This window comes from Mercenaria mercenaria, chromosome 1 (assembly GCF_021730395.1).
Source record: "Mercenaria mercenaria strain notata chromosome 1, MADL_Memer_1, whole genome shotgun sequence".
Lineage (NCBI taxonomy): Eukaryota > Metazoa > Mollusca > Bivalvia > Venerida > Veneridae > Mercenaria > Mercenaria mercenaria.
Window position 1 is genome coordinate 85,423,818 of NC_069361.1, and position 21,321 is coordinate 85,445,138.

The 21,321-nt window shown below is 36.1% G+C and overlaps 1 protein-coding gene across 2 annotated transcripts in view; it reads right to left on the reverse strand.

Annotated features, from left to right (window-relative positions):
• The window catches only part of LOC123531706 (uncharacterized), a 39,831-nt gene that overhangs the window by 10,051 nt on the left and 8,459 nt on the right, over positions 1-21,321 (reverse strand). The window contains exon 3 of one of the 2 annotated variants that reach the window (XM_045312903.2): positions 14,294-20,308. The exons of the other annotated variant lie outside the window; for it this stretch is intronic. Within the exon in view, the coding sequence (XP_045168838.2) occupies positions 19,734-20,308 (575 nt within the window). The 3' untranslated portion in view covers positions 14,294-19,733. Of the gene's footprint in view, positions 1-14,293; positions 20,309-21,321 lie in introns of those variants that run through there. 2 annotated transcript variants of the gene reach the window in all.

Here is a 21,321-nt window from a genome sequence, read left to right on the forward strand (position 1 = left end):
CAGTCGATTTACTATGTCCATCACATTTAAGATATGTGTTACATGCGCTAAGTCATTTAGGCTAGTTTAAAATTGTCTAATATTGCCGTATATTGTACGTATGTAACTGACCGATAGCCATATCTTTCAGGGATTTATCTCGTATCAGCTTCTTTTAACTTTTATTAAAAGCGAGAGAACATGGTATCATGATGAGAATTAAGAAGAAAATTTGGTCCACCATTTTGCATTTCGACAATATGACTAATTTGATGCGTGATTTCCTTTGAGAACTGTTACACGTATTGTAATAAAAAACTTACAGCATGATTTTGTAAAGTAAAATATACAACATTAAAAGTGATCCTCTCTTAACTTCTATAAACTCTTTTCAAACTATAATTTGTTTGACTGATTCACAAATTTCTTTGAACGATCTTGTTATATCTTTTTTCGACCTATTGGCCATTTCCGTATCTTTTATTTATATATAATTGATCAGTAGTCGTTTATTTTCTTCCATTCGAGTACAGACTTGTAATGTTTTATATTGCAGGTACTTATTAATGGAACATGAAAAAAGAGACACTGAAATTGGCCATGTATTATTCAGTCGATTTACTGTGCCCATCACAAATAAGATATATATAACATGCGCTTCGACACTTTGGCTAATTTTAGTCTTATATTGCCGTATATTGTACGTATGTAACTGACAGACTGACAGATAGCCATATCTTTCAGGGATTTATCTCATATTAGCTTCATTTAACTTTATTAAAAGCGAGAGAACATGAAATGGTCATGAGAATTAAGAAGAAAATTTGGTCCACCAGTTCAACATTTTGCATTTCGACAATATGACGAATTTGATGCGTGAATTCCTTTGAGACCTGTTACAGGTATTGTAATAAAAATCTTAAAGCATGATTGTGTAAAGTTAAATATACAAGATTAAAAGTGATCCTCTCTTAACTTCTATAAACTCTTTTCAAACTATAATTAGTTTGACTGATTTATAAATTTCTTTGAACGGTCCTCTTATAACTTTTTTCGACCTATTGGCCATTTCTGTATCTTTTATTTATATCTGTTAGATCCGTAGTCGTTCATTTTCTTCCATTCAAGTACAGACTTGTAATGTTTTATATTGCAGGTACTTATTGATGGAATATGAAGGAAGAGATACTGAAATTGGGCACGTATTGGTCAGTCAATTTACTATGCCCATCACAATATATATATAACATGCGGTTCGACATTTTGGCTAATTTTACATAGACTTATATTGCCGTATATTGTACGTACATGTATGTAACTGACCGATAGTCATATCTTTCAGGATCAGCTTCTTTTAACTTTTATTAAAAGCGAGAGAACATGATATCATCATGAGAATTAAGAAGAAAATTTGGCCCACCAGTTCAACATTTTGCATTTCGGCAATATGACTAATTTGATGCGTGATTTCCTTTGAGAACTGTTACAGGTATTGTAATAAAAAACTTACAGCAAGATTGTGCAAAGTTAAATATACAAGATTAAAAGTGATAATCTCTTAACATCTATAAACTCTTTTCAAACTATAATTTGTTTGACTGATTTATAAATTCCTTTGAACGATTTATACTCTTCCATTTAAATACAGACTTGGGTGGCAGGGGAGTGCAGATTTGCGAATTCCACATTGACGTGTGGGTACCAGTGTTGAAATATCCATAGAAATCTCGTTTTTGCTTATTTTTCTTTGAAACTGCTATGGACCATTGCAGACACTATAGACTACATAAAGACGACTCTCCGGTCCTATGTACCTGTCGCTTTCCATGCCAGATGTAGTGAAATTTGGCCAAATCATCCAAATTTTATAGACCAAAATTAGCCTAACCGGGCCTCACTTTGAACTCTGCCATTCATCCATTTTATATTTTTAAATTCAATTTCGTAGCATATATGTATAGTGCGAACATAGATGCATACCCAGGTGGTGTGGAATGTGTCTCCCAACCACCACTTTATTTCTCTAATTTTCACTTGAAAAAAAGTAGATGGATGACAGCCGAGCGTCTGGCCGACTTTTTGTTCTGACGTTTATGTTTTAGCCTCAACCGGAAGTACGGAGCTAGGAATTTTAAAACACCCGCAATGTAGAATCATTATCCGTTCCTCATTCCCCAGATATATTAAAGAATTAATAATGATAAATAACCAGTAAGATAGATATGCCTTTATATCTACCCTGTCCTGTTTATACAGAAAATCGACCGGGGCCAAACTAGGAAACAGCTCCCCTGCCACTTTAGTAATGTTTTATACTGCAGGTACTAATTAACAGAACATGAAACAAGAGCGCCGCCAAGCGGGGCAATATACGCCCGAAGGGTTACATCAGACGATGAAAGCATCAAGAACTTGACTGTTGAAGCCCAAAGGACAGGAATTTAAAAAAAGTCTAAGTCCACAAAAAAATTCTTACCAGGTAAAGTTATGTCAAAATACATCTAAAAATTGGATGTACCATCCATGTTGTACCACAGAAAAGTGGTCTCGGTTTTTCCCTACTGCCAATAATAAAAAAGTATCAAAATAAGCTATTCATAGTAATAAAAAAGGGAAGTAATTTAAAAAAATATATTGTAAGAGAACAAAAAGGGATCTGCCAAATAAAAACAAGAGCATTGCAATGCATAGCAATAAACACAAAGCAAAGTCATATATGACCTTTGACCCCAAAGTGTGACCTTGGCCTTGAAGCCAGTCATCTAAAACATGCGCTCTGCACGTGGCCTTAGTGTGGTGAACATTTGTGCCAAGTTTCTTTGAAATCCTTCAAGCAGTTCAAGAGTTACAGAGTGGACACGAAACACACTCATATGACCTTTGACCCCTAATTATGACCTTGACCTTGAAATGAGATACCCAAAACATGCACTCTGCACGTCGTCTCGGTGTGGTGAATATTTGTGTCAAGTTTCTTTGAAATCCTTCAAGGGGTTCAAGAGTTACAGAGCGGACACGAAATTGCTAACGGACAGACGGACACCGGGACCAAAACATAATACGTCCCTTCGGGCGTATAAAAAGAGACAATGAAATTGGCCATGTATTATTTAGTCGATTTACTATGCCCATCACAAATAAGATATATATAACATGCGACAGTTTGGCTAATTTTACATAGTCTTTAACTTTATTAAAAGCGAGAGAACATGATATCATCATGAGAGTTTAGAAGAAAATTTCGTCCACCAATTCAACATTTTGCATTTAGACAATATGACTAATTTGATGCGTGATTTCGGAGGAACAGGACAGGACTAAAAATTTTGGTTTCACATCTCATTTACATTGCAGTAACAAGGAGCTGCGTTCAATAAACGCTTGGTGCCCCCAGTGGCATCCTTGTCGATAGATTTTGTACCTAAGTCCAAAACGAGGTCAAGGCCAAGGTCAAACTGAGGTCAGGTGATGTTTGAAGTTGAGGAATGGTCAGTTTACATCTGTATTAGTATCAATTCATTCTTGTAAGGGGTATTGATGCTAGACGAAACGGTCCCATTTGGTTAACCTCGTACGGACGGATGAACGGACAGGACAATCACTTTATGCCTCCCGCATCAGTAGATGCTGGGGGCATGTAGATGCTGGGGGCATAAAAACATGAGCGATGGAATCAAAAGTTTTATACCTGCTGGAATCACAGAGATACAACAAAACCAAGTGTTAAGACCCTAATAGACATTGTCATTTTATGTGAAGTCTGACTGTGAACATCGAATGCGGACTGTCTAGGGAGCGTTTCAAAACACATTTATTCATTTGTTGGCGCCGTGTTTTTTTTACAGTATTTCTGTTATGTAACGGCAGGCAGTTGACCTAACCAGTGTTCCTGGATTGTTTACCGGTACAAGTTAACCTGTTCTCAGCAAGTAACTGTTGCTGTTTTTTTTTCATGGAAAATGTTAAAATGTAACGAGCAAACTATTTTTAAGTTGCTTTAACTCAGTGACAAGTCACACCCATTAACTGTGCATACTGAAATTAGACTGATCGGAGACCATGTAATTACAGTTTGGTGATCATCTAAAGTTCACTTTAAGCTAGTGTAGAAATTTTTAAACTATCAAATTGTGTATCCCTAATGGATAAAACTGGTAGAAGCCGTGCATTTCATTTTCATGTGCTTAAAGTGCGCAATCCTAAACAAATTATCCTCTTTTTTACATTATTTTCTCGACAGTCTCTTATACATTTAAGAGCTCGTCAACCTATAATCATGCCTGAGAGATATTTCAAAAACGATTTTTCTCCCTTACTGAGAAAATAAAACGGGAAAGTTAATGTTAATTTACAACAAAGAAACATATACTGTAAGGGCGTAGCCAGCGTGGAGAAGAGAGGGGTGCGACGGGTGCGATCGCACTCCCTTTTCGGCAAAACTTCCATTTTTCATTATATCAAAATACCCTTGAATGTCCATTCTTTTATTTTTCGGCTCGCTACGCTCGCCAACATGCCTATATTTACTATTATTGACGCTGTAACCTTTATATAAAGTCTAATGATGATTCTTTATATTATAGAATATGATTTTTAGAAAGGTCAGAACATTATTTTTATGCAAAACTGATTATGTATAACTATTAACCTTTTCACAATAGCGGAATGAAATGTATATAAATGACAGTTTACATTTACATTAAGTTTCTAAAAAACGATGTAAAATAAATATTGTAAACTTTGTAACTGAATACTAGGAAATTAATTAACGGTGTTATGTGAAAGTTTTTAACGGTGTTATGTGAACTTTAGTGTAAAAATCAAGAATCATATATCAGTGAAAAATTGTTTAGCGGCAGGACCCGTACCTAGGTTTGCTACTCATTTTATTCAAAAATGATTTTAAGAGAAACTAGAAAATACTTTTGTAAAAAAGCGCATGTCTCCCCCAATGCAAAGTCCTATAGGCAAGAAGTCAATAGGGGTCAGGAGCGAAGGTCAAAGAGACACTGATGGTTGGCTGCAATAGGGATCATCTACTTGGCATGTCCAGTTATCCCGCTAAATTTCAACACTCGTGGCCTAGTGGTTCTCAAGTCACTGTTCAGGCTCCTGTGACCCTGACCTTTGATCAAGTGACCTCAAAATAAATAGGGGTCATGTACTCTGCATGTCCAATCATCCTATTAAGTTTCAACATTCTGGGTCAAGTGGTTCTCAAGTTATTGATCGGAACTGGTTATCAATGTTCAGGCCCCTGTGACCTTGACCTTTAACGAAGTGACCCCAAAAACAATAAGGGTCATTTACTCTGCATGAACAATCATCCTATGAAGTTTCAACATTCTGGGTCGAGAGGTTCTCAAGTTATTGATTGGAAATGGTTTTCCATGTTCAGGCCCCTGTGGCCTTGACCTTTAACAGAGTGACCCTAAAATCGTTAGGGTTCATCTACTCTGCATGACCAATCATCCTACGAAGTTTCATAATTCTGTGTCAAGTGGTTCTCAAGTTACTGACCGGAAATGGTTTTCAATGTGCGGGCCCCTGTGACCTTGACCTTTCACAGAGTGACCCCAAAATCGTTAGGGGTCAGCTACTCTTTATGACCAATCATCCTATTATGTTTCAACATTCTGGGTCAAGTGGTTCTCAAGTTACTGACCGGAAATGGTTTTCAATGTTCAGGCCCCTGTGACCTTGACCTTTAATGGAGTGACCCCAAAATCGATAGGGGTCATCTACTTTGCATGTACAATCATCCTATGAAGTTTCAACATTCTGGGTCAAGTGGTTCTCTAGTTATTGATCAGAAATGGTTTTCAATGTTCAGGCCCCTGTGACCTTGACCTTTGACGGTGTGATCCCATAATCAATAAGGGTCATCTACTCTTTATGACCAATCATCCTATCAAGTTTCAACATTCTGGGTCAGGTGGTTCTCTAGTTATTGATCGGAAATGGTTTTCAATGTTCAGGCCCCTGTGACCTTGACCTTTGACGAGTGACCCCAAAGTCAATAGGGGTCATCTACTCTTCATGATCAATCATCCTATGAAGTTTCAACATTCTGGGTCAAGTGGTTCTCTAGTTATTGATCGGAAATGGTTTTAAATGTTCAGGCCCCTGTGACCTTGACCTTTGACGGAGTGACCCCAAAATCAAAAGGGGTCATCTACTCTTCATGACCAATCATCCTATGAAGTTTCAACATTCTTGGTCAAGTGGTTCTCTAGTTATTGATCGGAAATGGTTTTCAATGTTCAGGCCCCTGTGACCTTGACCTTTGACGGAGTGACCCCAAAATCAATAGGGGTCATCTACTCTTCATGACCAATCATCCTATGAAGTTTCAACATTCTTGGTCAAGTGGTTCTCTAGTTATTGATCGGAAATGGTTTTCAATGTTCAGGCCCCTGTGACCTTGACCTTTGACGGAGTGACCCCAAAATCAATAGGGGTCATCTACTCTTCATGACCAATCATCCTATGAAGTTTCAACATTCTGGGTCAAGTGGTTCTCTAGTTATTGATCGGAAATGGTTTTCAATGTTCAGGCCCCTGTGACCTTGACCTTTGACGGAGTGACCCAAAAAACAATAGGGGTCGTCTACTCCAGCAGCCCTACAACCCTATGAAGTTTGAAGGTTCTAGGTCAAATGGTTCTCCAGTTAATGCTCGGAAATGAAGTGTGACGTACGGACAGACGGAAGGACGGACGGACAGACGGACGGACGGACAGGGCAAAAACAATATGTCTCCTGGGGGAGACATAATAACTCCACAAACAATATTTCGAGCGGACGTGCCAATGATATGCTCAACAAGTCTTTATACCAAGCACTTCCTACTATCATTGAAATCTGGACTAGAATTTTGAAATGAAGCGTTGACAAAATTTCTAGCAGGGCTTTTTCCCCCTATAAATCTACCTCCAGTAAAAGGAGTCAATCCCAAAGCAAAGAAAGTATCTTTCCCCAGTTCTGAATTTAGCATTCCCAAATTAGTGGTACCTTTTAGGAATTTTGCCGGTTTAAAATAGTTTTGCTAATTTGTAAGTATATTTTGGTCATTAAAACAACAGTAACTGTTATACTGTTGAACAATTACTGAAATGCAGTCCAGTAATATTTTACACAAAAATATCTTTACATAGATTTTGTTTATTTGCAAATTTTCTCAAATAAAACAAACTTCAAAAGCATTTTCCTAATTCCACTGGTGTTGATGGCGTTCCCAAAATGATGAAAAAGTACCTGTCTACATAATTTCTATCTCTAATAATGAAATACAATTTATTCGTCAAATCATTCAATGTACAATCCATAACTTATGAATAATATAGATCGGCAAATATCATTCCCAAGACGTTTCAGACAATCACACGGACAGTATACTAGGAGAAGTAGTTCGAACATTTCTTTTCAGTAAAATGAATAAGGGACAGAAGTCCGAGAAAATATTTAGAGCAGTATGTACCAACGATATGCACATCTTATTTCAATAAATCCCTTAGGCTTCAATGAAATTTGGAGATGAATTACAGAAAAAATCTCTTCATAGACTTTATGTATTACAATCATGGGCCATTACGCAATACAAGATCATTTTAATACCAGGGTCACTGTTAATATGAACCTCGTAATATATGCTCAGCTAGAATTTGTACGGATCATTCCTATGAAATTGTTTTCAAATCCTGCTAATTATAAAGCAGAAACAAAATGTATCAAATGAAATGGGAAACATAGTGTATGGAACTTTTGTAGAATTACTATCTTTTCTTTTAAGGTTTAGGAGTATATCACCAAAATACAGAAATATTTTATAAACGAATAACATCGTTACCAATATTTTACTTAACCATTACATGTTCTGCCGTACTGTCCCGTACTGAAAATATTCTGAAAAAGTTGTCCCCCTTTGAAAATGAATGCCATTTGTAAAGAAATAAAAATAAACAATTGCTGAAAACTGTGTTCCACTTAATTATGTAAAATTTCAACACTCGCATGCGATTGCAAATGAATCAAAACTAACATGTGTAACAGTTCTTTGAAAATGGTGAGTTTTTGAAGGCGTTTGGCTGCCCGGAAGTGGGTCCCATTTAGGAAGTCTTTTTTTTTCGGAATTCAGTGTTTATTTTAGTATGCTGACACTTGTTGTGTTGTTTTTGTAATGATAGCGTGTACATTACTTATATTACTCTACAAAACAAGTGTCAGTATACTGATATAAGCATTGAATTCCGAAAAAATAACTGTTTAAACAGGCCCCACTTCCAGACAGTCAAGCGCTTTTAAAAAACTCACCATTTTCAAGGAACTGTTACACATTGTGGTGCCTTCAACGCAGAAATTGTAAACTAAGCACACGACCAGATATAGACGCACTGATGTTGAAGTTGAAACTTACTGGTACTGTCTAGACTGGCTGAAACATTTTCTTACGGTAAAAAAATAAACAAATAAATTCATCAATTAGAAATTGTTTGTTTCAGAAAATTTGCTGTAGATCTACTTTTTATTTAATACTACTACATAGCACTGAAAAGGTCGAGTATTTAGTCAGCATATAACATCTCACAGTCATGTTACAACCGTAGGGTGGAATGGAAAAGCTACATTTTATCGTAGATTCATGTATAGGCGATTTCGCTATATGTTTATATAGCAACTGCTGCGGATCGTGTTAGAATTTACAATAATTAACATTTCAGTAAACTTCGAGAGAATATTAAGAAATAAAAATACGGAAAATTACACTTTGCCTGCATACAATTCCTTGAAAAACGTATTAACAAATTAAATAAAGGAATCAAGAAGCATATATATGTTGAAATGAACGAATGAAGTGCTGCTGTTAACTTATTTTTAATCTTTTGTCTTATTTTCTTTGTTGATAAGTGCAGTGATGTTATTTCAGAATGCGCACATTTTTGCAGATTTCTTTTACAGTTGTATATTTATTTAATTATTATGGTTACCTTAACTTTGAAGCATGGAGTTTCCCGTTTGTGAACACATGTACAACTGGTCAGAATATTTCTAAATATCTTATAGGCTAATCTTTATTCTAACCTTTGACATTTTTTGCTTATGTGTCATATACTTCAAAAGCCATGGGACCGTAATTTATCAAAGCATCAGTGACTTTCAAACAGATTTACTTGTTGTATTTATATTTTCATTAATTTCATATGACTAGTCAGTTGCTCTTGTTGTATTATATCTTGTTACTTGTTTCCTTTTTTCCTTTTTTAACTTTTATAGATAGTTTGTTTGTCCATTCCTGTTTAACTTATAAAAAGATTTTGATTAAAACATTTTCTGCACTTTGGCAGTGGGTTATTATGCGTGCTAAATTTCTTGTAATATTAGATTTGAATCTAGACACTGACATATTCCTAGTAACCTTACGGTTCAACGAGGACTTCAAGTTTACCGTTCGTCCAAACAAAAAGAATTCTATGATATTCCGAAAGTATATCAGAAAGATTCATGACATTTGCTTTGTGAATAGGAGCAATTCAGAGATTATTCATGTTATATCACTCTTTTCTTTGACAAGATTTTTGGTTGTTTTGGCAACGGAAACTGTATAATCTGCATTCTGAAATCTATAATGTAGGTGACTAAGGTCCACGAAACTTCATCAGTGAATAGAAAACACTCATTACATTATATGATGATAAAAATAATGGTTTCTGTGAACCACAACTTTGAAATAATTATCTTTCAACATTCCTCATTTCTCAACAAACTGCATTTCTGTGAAACTTCATACATATGCTCCTGCATATAAGAACCTTTCATAGGTGCTGACCTTAGTTGGTGAAATAATTACTTTAATTTTGTATGTAAAGGGACCACATACTCGCAATGTCAATGTCATTGCAGGTAGAGGATTTGTAATGCATGGTAATACTTTTCTGTCATGCTTATTCTTCATGCTCTTAACAGTTTATAACATATATTGTATTATGTGCTAATGTTGATAATCTTTGACCAGTCAGACTAACCAAACTAATAATTAGGTGATTTCTCATATGCAATAAATGTACTTCAGACACAACACTTGGCGGCGTCTTTGATGCTTGCATCAATGAATTTCCTTGTATAATACTTGACTGACGTTCTGTCATGAACAAAGTCAGCTACTGTAACAGTGAATGAAATACAAGTATGTCTTGAGAAGACCCCGAGGATTTACAGCACATTCACAGTTCATTGTCCACATCAACATAGGCCGACAATGTCTATTAGTCGCTTCTTACGATCATGCAAGGGTAAAACAATGGTTCCAATTCTTTTCATACACAGATCGTCCCAGAACCACATGGGGCGAAATTAACTGGAATTCATTTTACTATATTTTGAACAAATGTAATGTAGACAACAAAATAAAACAATTCAAATATAAAGCCATTCACAGAATACTCGCAACTAATTCAAACTTATTTAAATGTAACATTAAGGCCATACCAATTTGATTAATAGTTCTTGGAAAATTTTCAAAAAATATTGGAGCGGGCGAGCGAAATTTTTTTTATTTTTTTTTCTCAATTTTGATTTTTTCAGAGGTGGGTAGATTTTACATGGAGCGAGCGGGCTATTTTTATTTTTTTTCCCAGCTTGGACCCTTGAGGAGGCGGTTATGATTATACATGAAGTTAACATTTCTTTAGAAATAACACAGAACTCAAACATTTACAGTGTGGGTAACACAGTATATAGCTTTTTTATTATGTTTTAAAGACTACATGAATGATTTTGCAAATAAATTCTTGCCAAACCTCACTGAATCACTTTGTTTTTTTTAGTTATAATTTCTAAGGGGTGAGTGTCTTATTTTTAATTTTGATTTTTCTACATTAATCTGAAGGCCTGCCTATTTAACGGCACAGCATGAGGAATATTTAAGACAAAACAGGCACATGTGTGGAATAACATTTCTTCTGAAACACAGTTAGATGGCTTCGGCACATGAACAACTTTGTGCCCCTAGTGGAACTCCAACCCATAGAGGTGAAGGGAAGTAATAAACCACTTGACCAGTGAGACCAAACAGAGTTGGTCATACAGATGCTTCGACATTGCTCGAATCCCTTTGGAATAATTTCTTAACAGATCAGGCTAGCTTATGTTTTTGTGGTAGAGATTCATTTCAGGCAAAAATGATAACAAGACTGACAAAGAATGATCCCAATATGGCCACCCTTAAAGTGTTATATGGCCACCCTTAAAGTGTTGTTTGTTTTGCTTTGACTGAACTAGAAATTTAGAGTTGGGGAGGTCTGTTTTTTCAGTTTTTTTTCGTTCTATCAATTCACAGCCAAGTAATAGACAAACAGGCAAAATTGGGGTTACAAAAGGACAGATTTTATATCTACACTACTTATTTGAAAAGCTAAACAATTTTTAAATTGACTAAATGCGTTTCGATAGAATATCTGACTGCTGTACTAAAGAAGTTACGTTAATAAAGATTTGGGCCTAGACAATGTGATAGGTCGGTCAGGATCTGTGAACAAACATTTTTTTAAGATAGTAGTCGGCCTCAGCTTTGGGCTCTAGATACAACATACTGAACTAAACAACTGATAACAAATGGTTTGAAAACTATATCTGAACAATATTTCCAAATCCCGTGCACGTCTTACAAGTCGGGCTTCGTTCCTTTCACTGTACTGAACAAAAGTAGAACGTGCCTACTTCATTACCTACCGACACATCGAAGGCCATGTGTGGCACTAGCACAGACACTCCAGATTTAGAACAAATGATGAACAACAGGAATAAGGTCAGTAATTCGGTCGAAAATGTGCTTCCGTGGTGTAGTCGAAAGAAGTCCATAATAAATAGATCCTAATTTTCCCATTTTTTGCGCAAATTCGTGTAGAACGAGTGCTTTAATCACCGTTTCTCACTACTAGAAGACATTCTGCATGAAATGAGACGGTTTTCATGTTCATACACCCCACATGGCAAGTTTTGCAGATCGAAACCGGAAGTAGGTGTTTATTGCGCGGACGAGAGTAAATATGCGCCATTTTTAGGGTAGCAGACCACAACTGACTGGCATTTCACTAGGAACTACATAACCCCCTATTTTCTTTTCATTTTTTCGTTAATTTGTGATAGAACTTTCATGAAAAATAGGTGTAGGAAAAAGTGATGTTCTCTAAAGATACGTAAAGACGATATGAAGTTGTCGTTTTTTATATGAAACAAAGAAGGATTTGAATTACTGACCTTTAACCTATAAGTGCTGAAATAAGACTTTCTCGAAACACATCGCAATTAGTCTTAATAGTCATAGATCGGTTGTTTATGATATAAAAGGGTGTTTTCAATGCAAAATAATAGTGAAATTTGAAAATTTTTGAATTTTGACCATATTTTGAGAAGATGCGCCTATTCAGCAGCGATTTCAGGGATTAAAAAGCCAGTATTTTGTCTCCAGAATGTCAGAAAATGCACAAAATGCATCCTTTTGGGTCTTATTCATGACGGAATGAATGATATTTCAGAATCCAAGTGAAAAATAATGCAAACGAGTGAAACTTTTATCAAAACATACAATAAAAGGGCCATAGGGCCAAAATTTAGCCCAGTAAATTGGTAGGGGGTGGCTTCTATTAAATGTCTATATTTCTCTAAAATCTCAAAATTTCACAATGAAACTTGGCAATCTGTTTGGTATTACATCTTTCTTGAAAATAGAAATGAAAATTATGTGATATTTGAAAAGAAACATTTCTTATAGGAATAAGGTCAGTAATTCGGTCGAAAATGTGCTTCCGTGGTGTAGTCGAAAGAAGTCCATAATAAATAGATCCTAATTTTCCCATTTTTTGCGCAAATTCGTGTAGAACGAGTGCTTTAATCACCGTTTCTCACTACTAGAAGACATTCTGCATGAAATGAGACGGTTTTCATGTTCATACACCCCACATGGCAAGTTTTGCAGATCGAAACCGGAAGTAGGTGTTTATTGCGCGGACGAGAGTAAATATGCGCCATTTTTAGGGTAGCAGACCACAACTGACTGGCATTTCACTAGGAACTACATAACCCCCTATTTTCTTTTCATTTTTTCGTTAATTTGTGATAGAACTTTCATGAAAAATAGGTGTAGGAAAAAGTGATGTTCTCTAAAGATACGTAAAGACGATATGAAGTTGTCGTCTTTTATATGAAACAAAGAAGGATTTGAATTACTGACCTTTAACCAACACCATAATTCCTGACTTTTTGAGTTTTGGTCATCAGTAACATGTATTACGGACGCATGAAATCCGATCAATATCACTTTGACGCATTAAAACAGCAATAAAAACTGATTTGCCGTTATTATTCCGGACCGCGTAATCGGGATTTTTTTTTTCGGAGATTTTTATGTACGTGCGGGCGGATGATTTTTATTTTTTTTTCTCGGGAATGAAATTATTGATGCGGTAGTTCCGACGAACGACAAATCAATTTGGTATGGCCTAAAAGTAATCCTTGTTGCAAATTTTGTAACGAATTTGAAGACTATGACCATTTCTTCCTCAGTTGCAAATACTTAGATTCATTCTGCAGTCAGGGGTGTAACTGTTTTAAGTTACGTAACCTATTTCAGTTACTTTTTCAAGCATTTTATAACCTGTTTTAGTTATAAAATATAGTTAACTCAGGTAAGTCAAAAAAAGTCTTTTTGCTATACTCACAAAGTGACCTTTAAAGTGAAATTTATAGCAAACTGTGGTTAATCAAATTCTCTTTTAGTCTGAGCATGACCTGATAAGCATAATGAAATATTAAGAGTTTTATAGATTTAAAACTTTGGCGCAAAACTTTATCAGCCTTGCCTAAACAATTTTACTGCATAGCTGGAAAGATGAAAGATCAAGGATTCAGGAAATAATTGCATTAGACTCATTCAAAATGAGGAATTGGCACAGGAGGGCTTTGTAATACTTTATAACTGAAACAAGTTATGAAAGTGTATGCAATAACTCAAATGGGTTATAAACAGCGATAACTTGAAACAGTTACACCCCTGTTCTGGTCTAAAACTGACACAGCTTTTAGAAAATGTGGAATAAATAAATCTTTTAAAAAGTTAAAAAGCATAATAACTGTTTATAAAATAGAACTAAAGGAATATAACGACATTAATCTACTATTAAACACATTTTTTGTGTGAAAGAAGAATGAAACATCTGAACATGTGGAAAACAAAAATATATGTATATATGTTCTAAAGGACTTTCTAAAATACATGTACATCTGACATGAAAAGAAACAACTCAAGTAGAAGAATATGAATATAGCTTTTTGTTTTTTTTTCTTTGAAAAGTATGATCTGTAATTTGTAATACTTCATTTGTGTTTTGATGTATGCTGCTAAACAAGAGTGGCATTGATCCTAAAGCGCTCACCTGTGCACAAAGTTTCAAGTAGTATAACATAATAGTACAAGTACAGAGTAAGATTTCTTCTATATTAGCCTACATTATATACATGTACATGTCACACACATTTTTGAATGAAGATCAATAATTTGAACAATTTTGGTAGACAGTACAACTCTGATATCACACGCCAAATACTAAGGCTGTAGATATTATTGATTCAGAGAAAAACAGTTTAAAAGTTTCTTATATATAAGCCTATAGTAAGTACATGTCACACACAGGAGGCCTGGCCATTTTTGACCTTAGGGCAATAATTCAGATAATTATGGTAGACAGTCAAACCATTATATCACATGCCAGATATCAAAGCTCTTGAGAAAAAGATTTTTAAAGTATGATAGCTGAAAACATACTTTAAACCAAAAAGACCAATATGTTCAATCAACCGGAACCGTTCGAACAATTTTAAAAGGGCTACCCAGAGATAATTTGTGTAGTTTCATCAAAATCAATTCAGTGGTTTTGGAGGAGATGTTGTTTAAAGAAACTATTGATGAAAAGTGACCACGCCCTCTGATGGCCATGTTTTTTGACGAATCAGAAATACTTGAACAATATTTGTAGAAGGTCACACAAGGACAAGTTATGTGAAATCATTTTAAAATCGGGCTGACAGTTTCATAGAAGTAGATTCTCTACTATATACATATCAGAAAAAGTGACCATGCCCCTGGCAGACATGTTTTTTCCACGAATCAAAATAATTTGAACAATCTTGATAGAGGTTCACACAAGGACCATTTGTGTAAAATTATTTTAAAATCAGGCCAGCAGTTTCATACAAGAAGATTTTTTTAATTTACACTTTAGACATATAGGGAAAAGTGACCACATCCCCAGGCGGCCATGTTTTTTGACGAATCAATATAATTTGAACAATCTTGGTAGAGGATGATACAAGGACCGTTTGTGTGAAATTATTTTAAAATCGGGCCAGCAGTTTCACACAAGATTTTTTTTTTTAATTTCCACTATAATCAGACCGTCGGTTAAGGAGATGTCATTTGAAGATTTTTCTACTTTTAACTCTGGCAGCCCCTATGTGCAACCAACCGTTTGAACAACTTTGGCAGAGGACCATCCAAGGAACAACCTTGCCAAGCTTCATCAAAATCCATTCAGTGGTTTTGGAGGAGATGTCGTTTAAATACAATTGTTGACGACAGACGGACGCACGACGGACACAGCGTGATCACAATAGCTCACCATGAGCACTTCGTGCTCAGGTGAACTAAACAAGAGGACCATGATGGTCCTGAATCGCTCACCTTTTCCCACATGACCCAGTTTTGAGTATGACGTCGTTTTTTTCTATTATTTGACATAGTGACCTAGTTTTTGAGCTCATGTGACCCAGTTTTGAAACTGACCTAGATATTATCAAGATAAAAATTCTGACCAATTTTCATGAAGATCCATTGAAAAATATGGTCTCTAGAGAGGTCACAAGGTTTTTCTATTATTTGACTTATTGACCTAGTTTTCGAAGGTACGTGACCCTGTTTTAAATTTTATATAGATATCATCAAGGTGAACATTCTCACTAATTTTCATGAAGATCTCATGAAAAATATGGCCTCTAGAGAGGTCAAAAGGTTTTTCTATTTTTATACCTACTGGCCTAGTTTTTGACCGCATGTGACCCAGTTTCGAAACTGACCTAGATATCATAAAGGTGAACACTCAGATCAATTTTCATGAAGATCCATTGAAAAATATGGCCTCTAGAGAGGTCAAAAGATTTTAATAATTTTAGACCTACTGACCTAGTTTTTGACCGCTGTTGACCCAGTTTCAAACTTGACCTAGATATCATCAAGATGAACATTTAGACCAACTTTCATACAGATCCCATGAAAAGTATGGCCTCTAGAGAGGTCACAAGGTTTTTTTATTATTTGACCTACTGACCTAGTTTTTTATGGCATGTGATCCAGTTTCAAAACTGACCTAGATATCATCAAGGTGAACATTCTGACCAATTTTTATGGAGATCCATTCACAAGTATGGCCTCTAGAGAGGTCACAAGGTTTTTCTATTTTTAGACCTACTGACCTAGTTTTTAACCACACATGATCCTGTTTCGAACTTGACCTAGATATCATCAAGATGCACATTCAGACCAATATTCATACAGATCCCATGAAAAATATGGCCTTTAAAGAGGTCACAAGGTTTTTCTATTATTTGACCTACTGACCTAGTTTTTAAAGGCACGTGACCCACTTTCAAACTTGATCTAGATATCATGAAGATGAACATTCAGACCAACTTTCATACAGATCCCATGAAAAATATGGCCTCTAGAGAGGTCACAAGGTTTTTCTATTATTTGACCTACTGACCTAGTTTTTGATGGCACATAACCTACTTTCGAACTTGACCTAGATATCATCAAGATGAACATTCTGACAAACTTTCATGAAGATCTCATGAAATATATGGCCTCTAGAGAGGTCACAAGGTTTTTCTATTTTTAGACCTACTGACCTAGTTTTTGACCGCACGTGACCCAGTTTCCAACTTGACCTAGATATCATCAAAATAAACATTCAGACCAACTTTCATACAGATCCCATGAAAAATATGGCCTTTAGAGAGGTCACAAGGTTTTCCTATTATTTGACCTACTGACCTAGTTTTTGACGGCACGTGACCCAGTTTCGAAACTGACCTAGATATCATCAAGGTGAACGTTCTGACCAATTTTCATGAACATCTTGTGTAATATATGGCCTCTAGAGAGGTCACAAGGTTTTTCTATTTTTAGACCTACTGACCTAGTTTTTGATGGCACATAACCCACATTCGAACTTGACCTAGATATCATCAAGGTGAACATTCTGACCAACTTTCATGAAGATCTCATGAAAAATATGGCCTTTAGAGAGGTCACAAGGTTTTTCTATTATTGGACCTACTGACCTAGTTTTGGACGGCACGTGACCCAGTTTCGAACCTGACCTAGATATCATCAAGGTGAACGTTCTGACCAATTTTCATGAACATCTTGTGTAATATATGGCCTCTAGAGAGGTCACAAGGTTTTTCTATTTTTAGACCTACTGACCTAGTTTTTGAAGGCAGGTGACCCAATTTCGAACCTGACCTAGATATCATCAAGGTGAACATTCTGACCAATTTTCATGAAGATCTCATGAAATATATGGCCTCTAGAGAGGTCACAAGGTTTTTCTATTTTTAGACCTACTGACCTAGTTTTTGAAGGCACGTGACCCAGTTTCGAACTTGACCTAGATATCATCAAGATGAACATTCTGACCAACTTTCATAAAGATCCCATGAAAAATGTGACCTCTAGAGTGGTCACAAGCAAAAGTTTACGGACGGACGCACGGACGGACGACGGACACCGCGTGATCACAAAAGCTCACCTTGTCACTTTGTGACAGATGAGCTAAAAAGAAAAAAGAAAAAAGATTTTTATGATCAAAACTTAAAAATCTTTATTTGATGAAATTCCAGGATAAAAGCAAATATTTGGTATGTATTTGCAATACATTAATACCCTTCTGAAAAGAACAGCCAGGCTTTAAATTCAGACAAGGTATTTTCTGGACTGTCAACTTGGAATTTGATTTCCTGAATATCAATAATTATATTGTGATCATCAAAGGCTCTAGAGGGAGCGTTAATGGGAGTTCTACTACTCTGATGAAAACGGAATTATGGGTGATTTTTGGTTAAGTAAATATAAGGGAATTTAACTGGCTGTCTTGGTAGACATGTCTTATAACCTGTGAATAAGTATTAATGTTCAGCTGTCGACCTATTAATACATGGAATTGAAGAATGAAAGTCTGATTCCTTGGCAGAAACGTAAAGCTACAGTCACACATACGGATATGTCCGTGCGTTGAGGTACGGTGCAGATGGAATTGGTCTGTTGGGGGATAAGTACGGAGCAGTACGTCTTAGTACGGGAAAAATGGTGAGAAACGGGGAACAAACAAAACAATACAGGACGCAAATAAGTACGGATAGGTACAGGGTACTAAGCTGAATTACGTTTTACTGCACCTGGCAACTTGCCCAGCGCACGGACGAGTCTGCGGTGAACTACGTTTAACTACGATTAAGTACGGGCAGCCTCGGATAACTACGTTCAGCTACGGCAAGGTATGTTTCAGTATGGATAACTACGTTTTAGGACGTTTAACTACGGATGAATAAGTTTCAACCAAGTTGGACTAAAGTCACACTCAAATGGCTACGGATCGCTCAAACTTTTGTGCATGTTCAAAAGTTGAAGAAACTTGCAAGTTTGGGATAAGTCTTGAATACGTTTTGACCAAGTGTTGGTATGGATTGATACGGATTACTACGTTTCTATCAGTGGCTAGACGTAGCTATCCGTGCCATATGTGTGACTGGGGTATAAAGGAAGTTCAATCTTTGATGAAGGAGGAGCCTAAGGATAAAGTTCATATAACACATTTTTTTTTTCAGAACAGAAAATTCACAACTTATGACAGGAAATTGCATAAAAACTTTAGTGAGTGATCTATAAGAGAGTATCACAGATTTTAAAGAAACAAAGCAATCTGAAAGACACCTATATCCCCCACCACTGTTATGGATAGTGAAAGGGCTGATGGTATTGGGTGGAAGCATTGACATTTTAAGTATATTTTATAGTCCATGTATGAGGACATCAATGACTTTGAAGATCCTTCAAGGGGTTTAGGAAATACAGGGCAGACACAAAATGGAAGGGTCAAACCTCTGACCTTGAGCCAACATAGCTGACTCCTTGAAGCCAGCCATGGCATGTTGTGAACATTTGTGTCAAGTTTCATCAAAATCCTTCAAGGGGTTCAAGAGTTACAGAGCGGACAAGAAATTGCTAACGGATGGACAAACGGACATCCAGTGATAACATAATACGTTCCTTCGGGCGTATAAAAAGATATAGACTGGACACAACAAAATGAATTCTGTTATTTTCATTCTTTCACACTTCTGAGGAAAATCTCCCAAGTACCTAAGTAGGGGGAGCTTGAATTATACCTTAAGTGGCATGAATTAAATGTATATTTACATAAGCAATTAGCGAGTGTGGATCAAAAGAAAAATCAGGCAACTTGAATATTGTTTTGAGGGTCTGAATTGGAATTTTGGTCAAACATAAAAAGTAGATGCTCAACTTTCACACGGACAAGCAAAATGCAAAATGTCGGTTGTCCAGACCCGCAAATGTACAACTCGGGCAACTCGGAAAATTGCTTCTGCCAGTCCTGCCATCAGTCACAACAGCTAACCCTTTCTTTAATCATAAAACAGTGCAGTACACCAGTCTGAGTTTAAAAACCAACTCTGATCATTGTCTTTTTTCCAGTGACATGGTGCCTTAATTTCTTTGCTAAGTTTCTCAACATTAATCAGCTCATGAAGTCCCGACTTCGGGAGCCCCTCAATTCCTGTATAGAACAAATTATAGTTTACAGCCAACCAGATCAAAAGAGTTGCAGGAAAACTGAAAATATCCTCACCATAGCTTCCAGCTGACAATTTCACAGGACCACTCTGTAGAAATATATCATTTATTGAATCATAAAAATGAATTTGAACCAGCTCTTTCGTAACAGCAATAGAAGGTATCATTGAGATGTCATTGTTTTTATCTCTGTTTTTTAAAAAAGAAAATGAAATTGTTTCTGCTCCAATCTGTCCATATTCCCTATAACTGAAAGTTGTGCCTTTGTCCTTGTTTTCACAGCTAATGCTTGATTCTGAATCTGTTTTAAACAACTGACTTGATTCTTCACCCTTTTCTGCTGTTTCATAAACTGGGATGCCTGCCATTAATATGTCAACCTTACCATGCCAACCATTTTCCCAACCTGGAAAAAACAGTGTTGAAAACTGACAGTACACAGACTTTCTTTTAGATAATTATGGTCTACAGCAAAAAAAAAAGGATTCTATTTAGTGAAGTCAAGATTGTAAGTAGTTTTAAACAAGAGGGGCATGATGACCCTATATCGCTCACTTGTTAAACTTGGCCTTGGAATAATAAAGATAAACATTCTGACCACGTTCCAATATATGAAGACTAGTGAAGGTTATAAATGTGGCCTCTACATTGTTAGTGTTAACAAGCTTTTCCTTTGATTTAAGTGGCGAACTAGTTTTTGATCCCCATTTAAATCAAAGGAAAAGCTTGTTAACACTTGATTTAAGTGGCGACCTAGTTTTTGATCCGCCCCATGAGGTTCTAGGCCGACCTGTGTATGAAAAGAATTGGAACCACTGCCTTACCCTTGCATGATCGTAAGAGGCGACTAATAGGGTCTTAACACTTGGTTTTGCAGTAACTCTGTGATTCCAGCAGGTATGCAAATTTTGATTCCATACCTCATGTTTTTATTTCGATGTAAATGAGATGTGGAACCAAAATTTGTAGTCCTGTTTGGTGCCATATAACCTATACTGTGTTGGTGCACCGTAAAACCCAAATAAATAAATAAATAGTTTTTGATCCCACATGACCCAGTTTCGAACTTGGCCAAGGAATCATCAAGATAAACTTTCTTACCAAGTTTCACGAAGATAGGGTCATAAACATGGCCTCTAGAGTGTTAACAAGCTTTACCTTTGACTTGAGTAGGTGACCTAGGTTTAGACCCCACATGATCCAGGTTCGAACTTAACATATGAATCATCAAGATTATAAGATAATTATATTCTGACCAAGTTTTATAAATATACGGTCATTAATATTGCCGCAAGTGTAACAAGCTTTTCCTTTGATTTGACCGGATGACCTAGTTTTTGACCCCATATGACCCAATTTTGATCTTGGCCTAGGAATCATCAAGATAAACATTTTGACCAAGTTTTATGAAGATAGGGT